At 38.7% G+C, this 19,299-nt stretch overlaps 1 protein-coding gene and 1 pseudogene across 1 annotated transcript; both read right to left on the reverse strand.

Annotated features, from left to right (window-relative positions):
- Positions 1–5,404: 5,404 nt before the first annotated feature.
- LOC122659084 (glycosyltransferase BC10-like) lies at positions 5,405–7,930 on the reverse strand. The gene is made up of 2 exons (XM_043854236.1): positions 7,376–7,930; positions 5,405–6,049 (listed from the first exon to the last, which is right to left on the reverse strand). The coding sequence occupies exons 1-2, from the start codon at positions 7,928–7,930 to the stop codon at positions 5,405–5,407; spliced, it is 1,200 nt and encodes a 399-aa protein (XP_043710171.1).
- A 1,651-nt stretch (positions 7,931–9,581) lies between these two features.
- LOC122659876 overlaps positions 9,582–19,299 on the reverse strand; it is a 34,961-nt pseudogene continuing 25,243 nt past the window's right edge.

Consider the following 19,299-nt stretch of genomic DNA (forward strand, 5'->3'; position numbering starts at 1 on the left):
CAGTAGACCTACGATTTCTTTTGCGACGACCTGAATTTGTTGGCGCCACAGAGTTACGCTTGTGTCCATCCAACATGTTCACGTCCTCTTCTGAACGTGATGAAGCTTCGTCTTGCCCAAATGTCGATGGTGCACTAGGATCAACGGACATGCTTGCAGGGTCAAGACATTGCTCTTGATTTCAACTGTCTCAATCCAAAATGTTAAAGAGTCATAAACCCAAAGATCATTCCAATCCTAAGCGATAACAGAGACATAATACATGCTCCATAAAAGGGAGGAAATGAAAAAGAAAAGAGGCAAGATGACCATTCTAATTTTCTATGAAAGTTACAATTCAAGAATCCAATGCCATAAACAAATCGAAAAGGAAATCTCGAAGTACCACTTCCCCGTGAAAAAAACAAATTCATAAATCAGAGATTAAAAATTCAATTCCTACTAGGACAAGACAAACAACATGGGGATTCGTGTTGGACGTAGCACCTTCTGGAGCAACCATCCAGAAACTTATAAGGGACTAAAGAGTCGGTGCCCCACATGGACTCAGAAATATTGTGTTTAACATGACAGTATTTTGAAAAAATGACGGTTTCTTCTCATAGAAATCATACAATTTAGAATTCAAATCATAAGATGTAACTCCAATCATAGAAATCATAGACTTGTTACCAAGTTTGAATGTTATGGTTTATAATTAAACCAAATATTTAAACCATTAAGTTTTAAAGTTGCAGGAACTGTGGAAATATAACATGTCACTTAAGTGACTCTACATTAATCAATTGTGAAAAATGAGGAACGTTTTGACAATTTCTCTTCTAAGTTTTGAAACTCTAATAAGTCACCTAACTATAATATTTCATCCCCCCTTTCCCCCCCCCCCCACACGCAAAAAAAAATAAAAAAATGGAGGATGCAGTTTTGGAAATTTTTACAAAAATCACTTCATATACAAAGGGATTTACTCTTTTGGAGCTTGAACACACATCATTTGGTCATGTGAATAGTTCTAAACCAATTGAGTGACTGAACTAATCTCCTCTGTAGATGGTTACTTGTTTATCGGCTCATGCATATGAAATGCCAATACTTTTTGAAGCACAAGTGAAGATCCAATGCAATTGATATCCACAAGATATTTTATTTTATGAGTCAAATTCGATATCAATATGCCATATAATTCTACTTTTAGGCATTGTACATAATCAAGTATGACTGTACAATGGAACACAATAAACAAAGTAGAAGAGAATTGGAGGAGAGGGTGAAAAAGGAATAAAGAAGTAACATTAAATGAAGAGAAGTTCATAATGAAATATCTTCAGCAGGAGATGATCTGTCCTAGCTTTAACATGGACCACAAGTGTTTTGCTGCATGCATTTACTTATGAACAACATACACAGGTTGAAATTAAACCTCAAGATTTATATGCTACAGAAAGAAACTAGCCTATCCCTGGTACCTTCACACCATTCAGGTCATTGATCAACAATCATGGTTAAAGCTATCCCTCAGGAAGCTCAAGTTACAGTGTAATTAGATAAATCAGGTAATCATTGTATCGGAAAAAAATATATGGGATGTATGACGTATTTTAGCTTCCTCTTTGCCTCTCAAGGCCCAATACCCCCCCTCCCCAAACCTTAACCCCAACCCCAACCTCAATTCAAAAATAAAAATCCAACCGAACTCCAGTTATGCTGCAGTCTTACTTCTCTAACTAGCTAAGCAAAGCCCCATGTAGGGTCTATCTCCACCGTCCAGCGAATGGGTTACCCCTCCACCCAAGGGCAAAAAAAATTAAATGGTTTAGATTTCGCTTGACGTCTCATTGAAGCATTTTACCAAACAGTTACTGTGCAGTAACTCCAAAGAGCTATCCCTAATTGGAAGGGGGTTTTTGTATCATCATTAACTTAACCAGATTATATTACTTGGGTTCCATTTTTCACAGGGTTTTGATTCGTTGGAGACACAGAAATTACACCGAAAACCGTAAAAACTAAGAACAAACAACATCTGAACTACCTAACATCATAACCCAAAATGTCAAACTACGTAGCCAAAGTCAGGTCTTTGAGAGACATAAAGGTGAAAGCTCACTAACCGATCGCTCTTCTTCTTTTTCTTCTTGTGCTATCTCCTGTGTCCTGACTCCTCACTCTCTCGCTCAAGGAAGCAAACACAGTAAGCAAGGCAAGGTAAATAGTAGGAAAACGACGGCGTAGTCGCGGCCTAACAGGTGGAGAGACCTAACAGCGTAACATCAAGAATAATAACTTTTCTCGGATAACAGAATGAATGAATAATTCACCAACCAAAGTGGATTCATCAAAATACATTACTCTCACCTTAATATTCGATAAGATAAATATATTAAAAAAAAATTACATGCACCCCGTCAGTGTTTGAGCCATTAACATAACCCCTCCGTTTGTTTGAACAATTAGATCCGTACCCATGAAGGCTGATGGTATTATTGAGGTGTTAGTTTTGAAATATAAAAGACATATTTATCCTTATTATATCATGAACTAAAATGTAAAATTGTAACACCATTTTTACCCTTATTACATCCTCTCCTCCAAACCTAAAATCCCTAAATCGATTTTCAAATAGGGTGCCAACAGTTAAGGGTTTTGCTTCTAAATATTGATGGCCAATTGATATGTCTGATACATCATCCTTCCCCTCAATGCAAATCCAGGACCACGAAACACAGGAAAGCAAGACAAGAAAAATGGCCAGAGAATCATCTTGGTTGGTTCATCGTCGGAGAGGACAGTAGAGGTTCGTAGATCGCCGATGAAGAAAGAGGTGACAGATGGAGGAAGATGAGGTTGGAACGATGGTTGAGGAGATGGGTTTGGATTATGTAACAAAAGGGTAAAAGGGTCAATACACATTATTGAAGGATAATATGGCAATTTATGAATGTTTAGCTTCAACTAATGGTTTCAACTTAACGGACAAGGCTTATTTTAAGCCCCACAATAGTCCAGGGGACAATAGTCCAGGGGAGGTTTATGTAAATGTTCAAACAACAAGAGGTATTCTGTAAATGGTTCAAACACGAGAGGAGATACATGTAATTTACTCTATAAAAAAGTCATAATATCTTTCCCAGCGTCTCTGCTTCTCTCTTTGACAGAGAGAACTGGTCACATTGCAACATGCATATAGGGTTTTAAGAAGCAACCCTTGGTTTACAGTAGTCCAATACTGAGGCTGAGTATCAATGTTTATTTTACACTATTGTAGATCTAGTTTAGATAGTCTCTACTTCGCGGTTGAGGGTTTTTTTTCTGTTTTTTTTAAGGAGGAGGGAGGGAGCGGGCACATCCTCTTACTTGAGATAATCTTTTTGCTACTTGTCTTGTGGCTTATCCTGTCTACCATGTTCACACCCATCATATTGAAGTCGATTATCACTTCACTTGGGAAAGCTAGAGTTGTTTGTGATCAACTTTTGGCTTGTCATGCCCCTAGTGAATCTAGGATGGCTGATATCTTCACCAAGTCCTTGTCAGCTTCGTCGTTCGATTGTTTACAAGGCAAGCTTTGAATGGTTTTTCATCTTTCTTAGCTTGAGAGGGGTAACCGTGATAGAGATCTTCATACTTTTCCATGCCAACAAGAGGATATATCATATAGCAGCCAAATGCTCCACCTTGCAAAGATAATTCACTTTCCTTAGTTATCAGTTATACCTGGCATCTATATAGCTCGGATTCTACTTCCTTTGTTTTCCTTCCAAATTCCTTGTGATTTCTTAGATTCAGTGGCCGTATATAAGAGCAATTGTGAGCCTGGTAGATCATGTTATTGGTGAAGCCTGATCTCAGTTCTAATCCAGTAAGTACTATGGTGTTTCTTTGGCAAGGGGCAGTTTTGTACTTTCGTAGGTTAGGGTTTTCCTATATAATATGGTTATCCCCTTGAGAGATGTGTGAGAGGCTTTATATTTTTCTTCCCAGTACTATCGCTCAGCCATAGATGTAGCCTTCCTTCTTGGGGATGAACCACGTAAAATTGTTGTCTTGTGTGCTTGATTTCTCTTTCTCTTCGTTTTCTTTTGCAAAATTGTCATTCTGTTGCGTTGTTTTTCTAACCGATCGTGATAGATCCATATGTTATTTGAATTCCATTCATGGCAATGGAAATAAATCGAAGGACGAGGACCGCCTAGCTCCATTATTGCCATTTTGTATTTCGACGTTGCTGTCCAAAATCTGGCGTTCTCTGAATGCTCCGGCAATGCTCTCGGGTCTTCAGCAGTCACCAACATAGAGAATAGCAGAGGGGTTGCTCTCTGACTTGTGTGTCTCTCCTCAAGTTACAGGCAGTGATGGATATGCCGTAAATCTAACTCCAAGCCAGAACCCCTATCCTAAGTAATCCTTGTAACTTCCTTTGATAACTTCCCTACCATCAAGGGAAGTTACATAATGGGTTCGAAACAACAACCCAAACCTACTGCTGATGTGGCAATGTCAGCCACATCAGCTAATATTCTACCACTTGGTCCATATTTTCACTTGCCAAGTAAGGTTATGAGATTTATCTCATGTATGGCCATACTTTAGATATCAAATTTTCCTCAACATTCAAAATGTAACTTCCAACCCATGAATTATGGTTGTACATGTCCGATATGTAAGTCACTCCTTTCCATGATAACAACGAGTTATGATTTTCATAGTGAACCCTTCTGTGATTATTTTCAATTTTAAAGAATCAACCCCATGGTCAATTTGAAGGTCCAATCCTTATTTCCCTTTATCCTTAATGGACATTTGTTATTTCAAAACTTAATTTACGCAAACATTTAATTAATGTCAAAATACTTAAAGTTAAAAACCATCAACTTAATACTTTAATATTCTAGATAAAACATCAAACACTAAAACGATATATATAAGAGCATACGACCCACATGTCCCAGAAATACCATAGGTGGGAACCCTTTAGTATAAGGATCGACCGACTCTCATTTTCTCAGTACCAATGTAGTTTATCGTCACACGATGATCTTGAACATCTTCTTTTACAACAGAATACTTAATCTCTATGTGTCTATACTGATTCAAGAGAAGTCACATATTTGGACACTTAAGTATTCACTAGGAACATCTTTATTTTGTTTTGGAATTCAACCTGCATAGATAAGGAAATCCATTCCAAATGAGACATGTAGATAACTAAGAGATAATAATATAGTCATCTATCACTAGGAACAATTCTTCTTATTACAAACACAAAACAATTTCCACTAGTGTGACACTAACTCTGATAACCAAAATCCTCCCCCCCCCCCCCCTTCTTTCAATCTTTTGTTAATTATCTATAAGAGTTACCAACCCCAACTGTAATAACTACCTTACATATACATCTCTCATGTCATAGGGTAAAACTCATGATTTTTGGGGCAAACCTTAACAACCTTTCCAAACTGTTGGGTAAGAATTTCCTAGCAAACAAATGACAAATATTTGTGGTCTTGCCATTATATTCACACTCACTTCCACTTCTTAACATCTTCAAAAGCTCAATGGTCACATTTGTTCTAAAAAACTTGGTGGGATGTGGTCCTCCCATTGTCCAATCAACCCAAGTTAAAGTCCTATTTGAATTCTTCTCTCCAAATCTTATGTTCACTAATGTTGGTAAGTAATGCTCATCTCCAAAACAAGAACGCTTGCATAGTCTCCCAAATAATGGGAAATATTTATGGTCGGAGACAAATTCAATTGCAATATCACGGTCTATCTCAAACCATTGAGACCCTTTTCGCCATTGTCGGAGCTCGATAAGTGGTTTCATACGGCGGTTGTACCGGCCACGTCCGACGACAGTTGGATCATCATAAACCTCTACAAATGTCTTAGTAGAATTGATGAGGTAAGAGTAGATGGTTGAGAAGTTGAAAAGAGGAATGCATGATTCTGATAGGAGAACAAATCTTTGGTTAGAGAAGTCAAGGAGAGCATTTGCTAGTAGTCTACGTTCTGCTTCAATCAAGCTAAACTGTCCCCATTTTACTTCCTGCAATAAATTAAAGGCAAATAAATATGAGAGATTCCATAGAAAATAATAATGAAGCAATAAGCCATTAGAAACTGATATTGTAATTCAAAAGGATAGGTTGTAGGGAATCGTTTTTTGTCTATCCCATATGTTCATATATTTAGGTTGTGTTTGTTGATTTATCTTTCGAGAATGCGAAATCGACCTAAAATGCATGCCAAACACAGCCTTAGATTCTAGAAGTCAACTTGTCAGATCCATGTCAAACTAGTTCCTTTGGATTATAATCCTTAGGCACAATAAACAGAAATTTGGACCAAGAACTAGAGAGATACAAGGCCTAATTGTCCATTTGCCTTTTTGGCCTATTTGCACCAATAGATAGGGTTTGACTCTATTTTGTCATTTCTTATGTTAATTTTTTTATGGGAGGGAGGGAGGGAGGGAGGGTGAGTTTTCTGCCCGGGAGCATGGCCTAGTGCTAGGGTAGGGACCAACGGGAGCGTGCATTAAAGCATTAACATGGACAGGATTTTTCATAAAACACCCTTTTAAATTTATAATATAAATCAGGCAAGAGATCTCTACTTGATTGCATGGTTTCTACACAGGCGTCTGGGCCAATAGGAGAGCACGCCTAGATATCTACCCAGGGGGCAGAGGCATCATTTCACAGTGCCCTATGAGAGGGCATAGGAAACACCACCAAGTAGAGATCTTTTTCGCAAATCATAAATAGGAATTGATTTTTATGATACAAAGGGGGATACAATTAATAGAAAGCTTCTATTGTGGAATTCTTCTCAATTTCATAATGTTGGAACTCAGGTAGAACTCAACTTTAAAAGCTAGCTATTAGGAAGAGTATGCTCAAGTCCTTATAAGCCTAGTTATTGACATCCGATGTGGGATCATTGTTTTCATATGGAACCTAATAAAAGGGATCTTCTTCATCATCAGAGGAACATCGAAATTGTTATGCACCGGATTTTGATACCACCTATTGGGACTCATGTAGAATTCACTCTTAAAAGGTAGACATTAAGGAAAGTGTGACATGTCCTTATAAAGCTTCACATCGGGCTATTCACATCTTATGAGAGATCATTGTTTCCTCGTCGAACCCCAACAATTAAAGCCAATTATCTAATTAGCTCATGCTTATGTGACTTCATTAAACTTTTAAATTTTATTAGAATCCTAGTTTAATGGATTACCCCAGGTCGTTAAGAACCCTTCAAAGGCTCAAACCATGAAAGATGGTAACTATGCCCTCTGAAACTCCATTTTTAATAAACTGTTCTAATAACATTAAAGGAACAAGATTAATGTAGATAAACTGACCTTACTGGGGATCCTTCGTCCATGAAACACACAACCTTCTGGTTCAATCGATCCATTGTAAGATGGATTGGAGTGAACATAAATTGAGTACATCCCTTCATGACCTTTGAAAAATTTCTCCCAAAGAGGCCCAAATGGCAATGACCCTCTTGATAAGAACATAAAAGCAACCTTTGGGGCTATCTTGTATGGGAACTGTTGGGTCCGAGGAACCTTCGAAGCTCTCAATAGCAACTCTCTATCGTTCATGTGGTGCTTAACCTCAGGTGGTTTCAAGTAATCTTCCAATCCGTTGCTCAGAACCTTGGTGTCATTTCCTTCAAGAAAAGATGTTATCGACAGTAGTGGCTGTTCTGCTGCTGCTGGTGTTGGCGCCAGTGGCTGTGCCGGCGGTAGCGGTGGAGAAAAAGAAGATTGGGTGACAAAAAAAAGGAATGAGTTGTAATTGATCATAGAGCGACTAGCTATAGCTCCAAAGGCTAAACCAAAACCAAATAAGAGTAAATAAGATAGAAAGTTAAGGAGACGTAATTGGTCCTTGAAGAGCTTCACCATGGAGATTGGTGGTTTGTTTACTTCTTGTTTCATTATTTTCTTTGGATATACAGAGAGGGTGTCTGTGTCTGGTTACAAAAATAAGAGAGAGAAGAACAATTTGGCATCAAAGAACTCGAATTTTCCTTTAATAGTTTGTTTAGAAGTGTGACCCCATTTCTGTAAATAAAAGCACTTTTCCTCGTCTTTCTGCTCAGACATTAATAATGAAATGGGTTTGACGGCTTGATTGTCCCTCCCTGAGATAACACCAATTGGGGGATATGAATCATATGATGAGCACAGCGGTGTAATATAAAAAAAATGGAAGAATGGAGACGTGAGCTTGAAGAAATATTATTGTTTAAAATGTCTTTGGCCGCCCAAAAATTCGGAAATCTGAAGCGTTTCATGCAAAAAAGTGATCTAGTGCAGACGTATCTGGATTCTGGAAGTTCTGGACAGCATTCACCTAACCAATTTAGTTCCTCATGCCAGCCAAGTGGCAGGGGATGAGGGATGAGGGATGAGGGAGACTTAGAGGGAATTCAGATCTTCTCCAATGACATTTAACCACAAGAGTCGATCTCCCAGTCCTACCATTCATGGGTGTGGTCCCCATATCCCAAAGATGGTCTTCACACTCCATGAATGATGGAAGATCAACTCTGGTGGTTAAATGTCATTGGAGGTGGGTGGAGGGATTTGGAAATCGGTATTGGATATGATATAGATCTTGATTGATACCGATCTAGATCATTCCATTTGATTTTTTTAATTTTTTTTTAATTTTTTACATTTTGTCCGTGGATCAATACGGGATTTATAAAGAATCAGTATTGGCCTCTGTTGGATACCGATACAAATCAACCAATCCAATAGCAATTCCTCAAAACTAATAGGGGGTGTTGAGGAAAATAGGAAAAGCAACTGGGTCATTTTCGTGTTGGTTTAGAAAGGTTCAATGTTTGGAACATGCAGTTAGTAGCCGTGGGAAAAAAACTTCCATTGTTCATCATTTCGCACACTCGTGTCTGGGAATAAGGGCAGCATATGCTATGCAACCAGTTGGCATTCTTTATCCTTATATTTAATACCGATCTAAAACTCCCATTGCGACTGAGGAGAGTATTTAATCTCTTTATACTTAAAAGGCAACTTCTGCAACCAAATTAGATCGACTCCACAGCTTCTACTATTTGCTATGAAGAAGAAGTGGAACCATTCCTCATCAATCATCATCATTATAGGTTCCATATTTTCATCCAGTTCTGACTCTGTCAATACTCATATATGACATAAGCTTCACATCTACATATCTCAAACCTTGGAAATTAAAAAAAAAAAATTGGCATCAGTGATACCAATAGCTGAGAGGCCCAAAATGGCAGAGGGAAGAAATGCATCAGTCCATCTCCGCGTAAACATGCTGGACCTAGACTCGAGCCATTGAAGGTCTACCAAACAGACTCACTCGCCATGTCTAGTGACAGTCAAACTTGACATTCCAAAATGGAGACTCTCAAAGGGTTCGTCAAGGCCTTTGAGAGTCTCTTGGAACTCTTTTGATGGCATCAATGCCAAGTGCATAAAAGGAAAGGGGGAAATAGAAAATAAGGAACAGGAAGTAGAGTTCGCCAGGATAAAATTAAAACCTTTAAATATAATTTAAATGTTAATGAACATTTTTAAAAAAAAAAAAAACACACCACACAAGCATATGTATTTTTACCTCTAGTTATTTGTACATAAATAAAATCAGAAATCATATTAATTTGGTGACAGAAAATGGACCCTTGCAAGTGGATATTCTTTCCCTGCTATCCAGACACCAGTTTGTGACCATTGCACATCTTCCCATACAAGGTTCTCCTCTAATACCTGTCCAAATTAATCAATCATAATTAGCCAACCACAGGAGAGAGATTAACAATAAATAACTATCATAACTCCCTCCCTCATAGCATGATGAACAAAAGATAATGTACTCCCCTATTCTGTTACTCTCAAGTAAATTCTTAAGAACTAGAAGAATGGCTTTTGGTGGTCGCAGGTCTCGGCGCAACAGTAAGGTTGCTCCATTGCAACCTAATGGTCACAGGTCGAGAAACAGCCTCTCCACAAAACAGGGGTAAAGCTGCATACATTATGATCCTCCCTAGAAGACTGGAAAAAATTTCGCTGCTACAAGGCTGGCAGCCAAGGAAATGGAATAATTCACTTTCCTTTTGGGTTTATAAATACCCTCCTAGGTTTTAATATTTTCTAAAATACCCTTTAAGATCCCATTACCTTGGCTGCTAGCCTTGTAACAAGAACATTCTTGCTACAAGTGTAGCAGCAAAATTTTGTCCCCCTAGACCCCGTAGTGGTGGAAGCCTCGAGCACTGGGTATGCCCTTAGAAGATACCTTTTGGTATAAAATGAAATCAATAGCTTCTCATCACCACGTACAGTGGCAAATGTTTTGCAAACATGGCCATTTGTTCCAACGGCGTGTAAGAGTGATGTGGCAAGCTGATTGTTAGATTGGTATATTAGGGAATGGTTTGGAGTGGTCACGTCAAATTACATCCACAACTCAATCATTTACCCTCCCATGTTTTTCCATGCACTTTGGTAGCCTCACACGCCCTATTTTCTACTTCCAAGTTTTTATTGGTTTGTTTTCCCACGTGGCTAACTCCCAGTTGGGATTACATGACATGCGAGCGCAGACCTTGGAGTCTAGCCATCCACAAAATGTCAGCACAAACTGAGCTGCCACGTGGCAGAACTAATACATGGTTACAGAAATCAAATGTCAGCACCATGGTGACAAGATGTAACATGGCCCCCTTGCAGAAAAGCCCAAAAAGAAAGAATTCTGAGTCGAGGCTCTAAGAAAATTTATAAGCATTACCTCCAAATGTTGAAGGGGTAGTGGAATCCCAATTGAACGCATGACTTTTTGTGGAAGGGGTTTCTTGCAACGAGACCACCGGAAAACACCAACCATGGTCTCACGATCAACACTTCTTTCACCATTTTGGGCATGTGAATTATGATTACGAAGCTTTTCTGACATTGCAGCAGATGCCTGAGAAGTCGTCATTGTGTTGGTCATCTTCTCACCATTGAAACAGAGCTCATACCTTCAGGTAACATTCCAAAGAATGTTACAACAATAATAAACACACAAAATGGGTTAGAAATGTGATTATTAGAACTTTTTAGAAGGGAAAAAAAAAACACTGTTCCTTCGTAGGCAGAGTTGAAGCTTGCAGGAAGGTCAATCTTATATCTAAACCATAATAAGAATATTTATAATTATGATTTTTCTCTGCAAATGTCCCCCCCCGGGGGAGGGGGTGGAGAACAAAGTTTAAACAATTGGAACACTGATGGGAAGGAACTTTGGCAGTAGGATTAAAACATAAAATACAAGGGCAAATGGGAAGGGAGTTCAAAAAGAGAGGAAAAGAGTCCCACTCAAATTATATGAGTTTAGGTACAAAAGCAGGATTTATTAGATGAATACTGCCTCTGTCACAACCGCATATTTTTATCCACAAGTCCAAATTTTGATGGACCAGCTTGGTGTTTGTGTATTTTAGTACCTTGTACCTTGTTTACGTGGTTATTTAAGATTGGGGGGGGGGGGGGGAAGGAGGGAAAAAAGAACCTATGCAACCTAAGGTTTCACATGTCTAATATGCACCACCAAAACTAAAATTTTATTCGATCAATACTTATTAGTCTTAAGACTTCAATTTCCAAAATAGTACACATCCCACTCAGGTTCAAATTTGACTCAAAACCCATAGTAGGATTAAAAAACTGACTCCTAGGTTAGAACTTACCAATGTCTATATTTTGGAGGACTTCAAAAACCTCATTTACATATCATTAATTATTTTATATTTTGTAAATAAGGATATGTAGAAGGAAATTTAACCGTTGAGAGAAAAGATTATCGTGTGAGTGAGTTATGTCGGATTGTGTTAGATTCTTCCATATGACTTGTTTATGTCAATTATTTACTAACTGAAATATGACTACTAGAATTAATTTCCTCAAACATAGAAACACAGATTAAAGCACCAACCTGGACACTTTATCAATGTTTATGCATATAATATTTGGAAAAAGAACGCTAATCGGTTGCGTGGTTCCTGTGCCTATGCACAAACCAATGGCTCTGTGCACAAAATGACCGTTCAGCCCACAGTGAAATTGAAAATCAAATTCAAACCCATGCCTCTGTGCGCACTTTCATTGGCTACTATGCTGGTGCAGGGATACACGACCAGTTAGTGTTCTCTTGCCCATAATATTTATTTGGAATTTTGGATTGAACATCTCCTTCACGGTCCATTATAGAAAGGTTCAAACTTGACATTAATGAAGACTTCCTACCTGTTTGTATGTGTCTCTAGATACAAAATTTCTCGTTTCTTCAGGCGAGCTGATGTATAAAGAGGCTTCTTAAGTCCCTTGTCCGCAACTATGCTTATACTGTATTTAATCCTGAAGCAATTCTCAAACAATACAACCAATAAGTACATGAATAATTAAAAATAGAATTGTAATACACTTCTAGGGAACTTTTGAAAAGAAAAAAACTACAAGAGGAAGGAATTCTATGCATTTTCCACAAGGCAAGAGCTAACATAGAATAAATAATTCAAGGCAAGTGACGGTTCAACTGAAAATGTCAAAAAATAGATGGGAAATTATGAGGCATGAAGCTCAAACTCAAGTTCCAAATATGGAAACGAAATTAGTTAAAGATGACCAGAAAGAATAATAGGAGGTCCACCCGCCCCACCAGGGGAGGGAAGAACTAAAATGATTATTCCACCGCATAAAAAAAAAAAGGCAAAAGATTCTTTGCATGACCCAAGAGAAGAATGAGGTGCCAATTCTGGCTGTTGGATAGATAGTGCATGATCTGGATGGCCATAAGTCAAATTTCATAGCATAATTCAATCATACACCCTCCCATGTATTGGCATGCATTGTCTTGATGGTATTGGAATTTTCAAAGCTTTATTTTGCTTCGTGCCCAGCATCCCTCAGTGCACTGGAATGCTCTTTTAGATTTCAAACAATGTTTCTTGACAAAATTTGCTTAGAATTAAAGATGATAAAGTTAAGGTTTTTCGACTTTTTTAAGTACAGAATCCCCCCAAAAAATTTTTTATAAAAAAATTTTTTTTTAGGATTTTTAAAAAAAAAAAAAAAAAAATTAACCAAAAAAAAAAAAAAAAAAAACCAAAAAAAAATTTTTTTTTTTTTTAAAAAAAACTGGTAAAATATTCCCCAAAAAAAAAATCCCCCCCCCCCCCCCCCCCCCCCCCCCCCCCCCCCCCCCCCCCCCCCCCCCCCCCCCCCCCCCCCCCCCCCCCCCCCCCCCCCCCCCCCCTAAAATCCCTAATCTCTTCGCTATTCCCCCCAAAATCTACAAACAAAATTACAGGCAAAAGACTATGCCTTGAAGCATGTAACCTAAGAGACCCCCCCAGATAAACATAAAAATTCTGGCAAAAAAAAAAAAAAAAAACCCTGTTTGCATAGTGCTATTAGGACTTTGTGAACTAAACATAGAGGCAACATTTGGGCATTGTAGCTCATTTAGTCTCAGGGGAAAAAAAAAAAAAAAATTTAAAATTAAACCTTTTTTTTTAAATTTTTAATTTTTTTTTTTTTTTTTTTTTTTTTTTTTTTTTTTTTTTTTTTTTTTTTTTTTTTTTTTTCTCTCACCAAATATTAGGCATGACATAAAGTTGCTATTTAAGTGCTAGTAATCTAAAAAGTTTTCAGATTTTAATAATAATTTAATAAGTTGGTTACTTATTTCTATATCAATGTCAAGAGATATTTTGGGGGTTGTTTTTTATTTTTTTTTTTTTTTTTCTTTCCTTTTTTTTTTAAAACCTCACCCCTCTTTTTTGTTTTTTTCTTTTTTTTTTTTTTTTTTTTTTTTTTTTTTTTTTTTTTTTTTTTTTTTTTTCTTTTTTTCTCTCCTCTCTCCTTTTTTCCTTTTCCCCTTTCCTCTTTTTTTTCTTTTTTCTCCTCCTTTACTCCTACAAACCCCTCCCTTCTTCCTTCTTTTTCCCCCCCCCCTTTTCTCCCCCCCTCCCCCCCCCCCCCCCCCTATTTTTTTTTTCCCCCCTCCCCCCCACCCAACCCCCCCCCCCCCCCCCTCCCCTCCTCTCTCTTCCCTCTTTACTCCCTCCCCCCCCCCCCCCCCCCCCCCCCCCCCCCCCCCCCCCCCCCCCCCCCCCCCCCCCCCCCCCCCCCCCCCCCCCCCCCCCCCCCCCCCCCCCCCCCCCCCCCCCCCCCCCCAAGCATATAAAGGTTGACTGTCACTTTGTTTGAGATGTCATGATGCAAAAGCTGACCTCTACTCCTTTAGTTAGTTTTGCAAACCAACTTAGTGATACGCTTACGAAAGCCTTTTTTCGGAATGTTTTTTCAAGGTTGTTCCAAACTGGGCATGGATGATATTTATGCCCCAGCTTGATAGGGAGTGGTAATAATTGTCATAACCCAGGGGGGGTTCTATAATAAATTTTCTTATTTCTGGGTCTTATGTGTAAATAAACATAAGCTGCGGTCTTTTTTGCCAGTAGTAACTTACAATATTATAAATAAAGTGTTTGACAACTGGTATGGTTAACCTCTCTTCCTATCGGACTGCTCTCTTCCTCTTACATCTTCTCTTCTTTCTCCTCCGTCCCTTTCTTCATCTCCTACATTGCCTTGGATACTAGTTATACTTTGTTATGATTCTGTATTTCTGTTAGAGAATGCAGCCATGAATCATGATACACTGGGAATATGCCTAAGAGACAACTCTAGGACTCTTATTGCTGTGAGGCACATATTTGTTTATAAAATGTCAAAGCATCATAGAAAAGCAGCCAACAAGGCGCCTAGGTGCCCATCTTTATAACTATGCTTATGATTCTTTACAGTTTTCCCACTTTTCAAATGTTCTTGTGTAGTGAATTGCAAGGTTTATGCTACAGGACTAGAGATCAATGTCATGAGTCAGAGGTCCAGACTCATTGCCTAATGTGAAACCCACCTCTAATTTGAAGTTTTTCGAACTTGTGTGATTACAGGTTCAGGGTCTGTGTCTATGCTTGCCTCTATGTTGTGGGCTGCATCGGTGGTAGATTCAGAGCAATCCTTTGACACACTTATGGAGGATTCCGAGGAGCCAGGACAGCTAGCTATCCTTGAGTCTGAAAATCCTGCCGGGTTCCAGCATATCAGTTTCTTATGCCAGACTTGCTGGGTCGAGCATATGCGAAACCTCACCATATCCTAGGCTGGTATATAGGTAAGAACCCCATTCTATGTATATATATATACTATTCTTGTTTAATTACTATACTAGGGGTAGAATGGTAAATTTTACCTGCGGGACCCACACCCCTTTGTAGATCTAGACTGCTTAGGTGCCAACATACCCAGGCCCACTTCCATTACCTTTAAAATCTTAAATTAGAATTAAGTAATTAAATTACTTTAAAAACAGATTAGGAAATTACATTTTAAAAACTGATTCTAATTAACAAGTAACAAACAGCCTTTAGTAGACTTCCTATATAAGAAATCCTTAGCTTAGGATTTCATTTCTACACCAAATAGAAATTGTTCCAGCCTTGGGAGCTTAGAAGAAAACCAAGGAAAAGAGAAGGAAAGCTGGGATTGCTCTCATCTAACCTTGAGATTCAATTGGAACTTGGGATTTGGGGCTGCCATCATCAAGAACACTCTAAATTCAGGTAAAGCTCCTAAACTTGAAACTGTTCTTCCCAAATTCCTCTCTTCTCTCTTCTCTAATGGATGAATCATTGACCCATATGAACCCTAATATGATGAACCCTAGATTGGGTTGTTCAAAACCTTAAATTGAAGACCTAATTAACCAATTTATTATTCTAGGAACAACCTGTAACCCTAAATCCCTATTTTCTCAACCTTTTCTCTATATGTCATGCTGATTTCTTCTTAGAATTAAGACCTATTTCAGCCTAGACCAAATAGCTTAGATGGCTTTTGATAAAATCCCCACTTAAGACTTAGTTATAGCTTGGTAGGTTACTAAAACCACGCTGTCATATCAATCTCTCATCTCCTTCTCTCATTTCAGCCATTTTCTTAAGAAAAATTACAGAAATTAATAATTATTAAAATTTTATTTGAAACCCTAATCTGATCTTACATGCAAATGGGTCAAAACCTTCCAATTGCCGTAATCTATCAAAGCCCTAAACTAATTTTGGGAAAGTAGCCCCATACTTCAATGATCCATGGACTTTGGATCCCAAAACAGTTACTGCCAGCTGAACCGGATTCAGCTAGTTCTGAATCTGGTTCTACCTTTTGGCTTGGCTTGGGTTTCTGGGTACCTTAGGCTTTTACCTAGGACTATATTAGACCTAATGTTTGTTATATATTGGTTATTTAGGGACTAATAACATCAAGTGGTGAGGTATTTGGTGTGTATTGGAGCTTCATTTGTCTAGGGATAATCTCCAGTACAGGTAAGGGAATTCTGACTTTCTTTTGAATGTTTCTTCTTTAATTTTTATTTATGCTGGCTGCCATTTACATCCAGCATCCTAATAGTATATTCATGTAGTTTTTATAGCTTTTGCTTTGCATTAGAAGTATGCATGTCATAGGTGTCATCGCATTTTTGCATTTGCATACTTTTACTATGATCTATTGTGATGTATTGAGAAATGATGTTGGACTTCTAAATTACTATCTATCGTTGCCTCATATAACATCATGTTTAGAAATGCATATAGTTAGGCTATCATTAACCCAAATGCTACGACCCTTGCCAACAGGGGTAAGGTGTTGGATAAAATGTGGCAGGTCTAAAGGGTTAATACCGGAGTGTCATTCACTATCCCAGGTCTGATGAGTACATACCGGAATGGGAATAACAGTAGGGTTATCACTGGGGGTTCGTCGGGGTCTGATGTGTATATTCCGGAACTGGCGGGTTCCCATCGTAGTAGAGTGGTATTCTTGGGAAGACCGATGAGTTCATTCCGTGACTGAGAATATCATACCTACTACAGTCATAGTTATCAAGGCGTTGCGATGCCTTGGCGTCTAGGCGGTTTTTCAAGTCCAAGGCGATAGAACGCCTTATCGTATGTCGCAAAATCGAGCGCCATGGTCTCCAAGGCGTCGCCTTGGTCGCTTTAGGACGCCTATGCTTCCGGGCGGTCGCCTTATGTATTTTTTTTAAATAAGTTTTTTGTTTTTTAATTTTTTAATGTAATTTAGGATATTCTAATTGATATAATCTGATTGGTGTGATGCTTTTGGTTCCATGCTCTGAGAAGCATGGAATCATATGTTACAAAAAGAAAAAAAAAACAAAAACACCTACAGCGATTCAACTAATCAACTTAACCCTCTCACGAGTCTAACCCCAAACCCATTTGACCCCAAAATTTGAAAAAGACGAAAAAGAAAAAGAGTCGAGGACTGTGAAAGAAAAATAGAGAAGCAGCGGCGACTTCGAGTCTTCGACTTCGACTCCGTCAAACACTCAAACCTCACTCCTCACTTCCTCAATGCCCATCCTCCACCGGCATCCGGCGAGGCTGCGACATCTCCAGCGGCAGCCTTGTAAGTATTGTTCTTTTTTTTTTTTTTTTTACTTTTTTCCTTCTAAAATCTAAACCCTTTCTAAGTTCTAACCCCTGCGGCCCTACTGTTCTTCTTCTCTTCTCCAGCCTCAACCTCCACCGGCGTCCGACAACAACTCCATTAAAGGTAAATCCGTGAGTCATCTTCAGCCTTTCTTCTTCTTCTCTTCTATTTTTCGTTTTTTTTTTTTCTTATGCTGCATTGTTGCTGCTGTTCCATCACTTCCATGTCCCTCTTCTCCAGCTTCCACCCCTAGTCCGGCAGTCCCCACCGGCGACATCTTCAATCTCCACCCCCACCGGCGAGTCGGCGACATCTCCAACTTCCACGGTAAGAAGTGCCATTTTTTTTTGTCTTTTCTTCTTCTAAAATCTAAAGTCTAAACCCTGTTCTTCTAAGTTCTAACCTTCTCTGTGACTGTGTTTCTTCCTTTTGGCAGCAGCAGCCTCGTACATCGTCCGGCACTATTGTCTTCCATTCCAGCAGCATTTTCCAGCCAGTAAATGTCTTTTTTTTTTTCTTTCCAGTCTCAGTGCTTCACTTATTCTATTCCTCATTAGTCTATTTCATTATTTTCATATGCTATATTGCATTATTGCTATGATAATATGATGAACTTAGTTTGTTAATTTATTTTTTGATGAATATCTTGCATTGGTTTGACTCTTTAGTATTTATTTGGCAAAGAAGTAGAATTATATAAGTTTTAATATGTTATTTGTGCCAAATAAAATGGTTATATAATAAAACAGAACACTACAACGCTTTGTTCGCCAAGGTGCTGCCTTGCGGTCGCCCTATCGCCAAGGCGCTTAGGAAGGCCCTCAAACGCCGTGGTCGCCTTGCTGCCTTGATAACTATGACTACAGTAGCATTTATACCTCATGAGACCTAGACATTGATGTTAGTAGCATTCTTAGATGTAAGTCATGCATCATGGACTATGTGCTTGTGTTTACATGTTTCCCTTGCTGGGCTCAGTGGAGCTCACCCCTGTGGTACCTCTTCTTTTTCAGATAGTGCTGCTGGTTTTGAGAAACCAGATGATGTTGATATTACTGCTTCTGACTTCCACACCGAGGAAGACCGTGCGGTGCAGAAGTTTGAAGTTCATGAAGCTTTCTGCGGATGCAATGCATGCGCGTTCACTTGATCTGGCCTGATGGAGCAGGCTAATCTTTTTGTGTTTATAAACTTTTTGTGAAGTATAATATGTAGATACAGTTTTACGTTTGTACTTGTGGTGTCTTTTGAGAACTATACATTGTATCACAGGTTTCACTTAATATAATTACTCAGTTATCACTTGATTCCTTTATTATTATTGTTATTATTACTGTTTATTCTCTTCCACTGCAATGATTTACTGTGTTTACGAACTATGATATGGAGTACTGCACTAATTGATCCTGTGGATCGATTGAATGCCAGTTGGCATTCGGTCACACCTTGCCCTTACTAACCGGGCCGGGGTGTGACACCTAAACCTCATGGGTTTTCTTCCCCCTTATCAGCCAAAAAGACTCTTGTCATTATAATAAATGTCGAGTACATCAATGATACATCTTTTCTGTTTCTGCCTAGAATAACATAATTTTATTGGGCACTTGGCCTAAAAAAACGTACATGGCCTATACAAGACATCAACAAGAAACCACATAACCCTTCAACAGACCCTTGCACCAAAACCTTGTGGTATGTCTGTGTCATACACCCTC

The sequence above is a fragment of the Telopea speciosissima genome, chromosome 4 (genome assembly GCF_018873765.1).
Source record: "Telopea speciosissima isolate NSW1024214 ecotype Mountain lineage chromosome 4, Tspe_v1, whole genome shotgun sequence".
Classification (NCBI taxonomy): domain Eukaryota; kingdom Viridiplantae; phylum Streptophyta; class Magnoliopsida; order Proteales; family Proteaceae; genus Telopea; species Telopea speciosissima.

Bases quoted from the DNA above. Each gene is read 5' to 3' on its own strand.
- LOC122659084 (XM_043854236.1), bottom strand. From the start codon at position 7,930: ATGGTGAAGCTCTTCAAGGACCAATTACGTCTCCTTAACTTTCTATCT. The intron at 6,050-7,375 runs GTCAGTTTATCT...AATTTATTGCAG, and splicing joins GACGAAGGATCCCCAGTAAG to GAAGTAAAATGGGGACAGTT.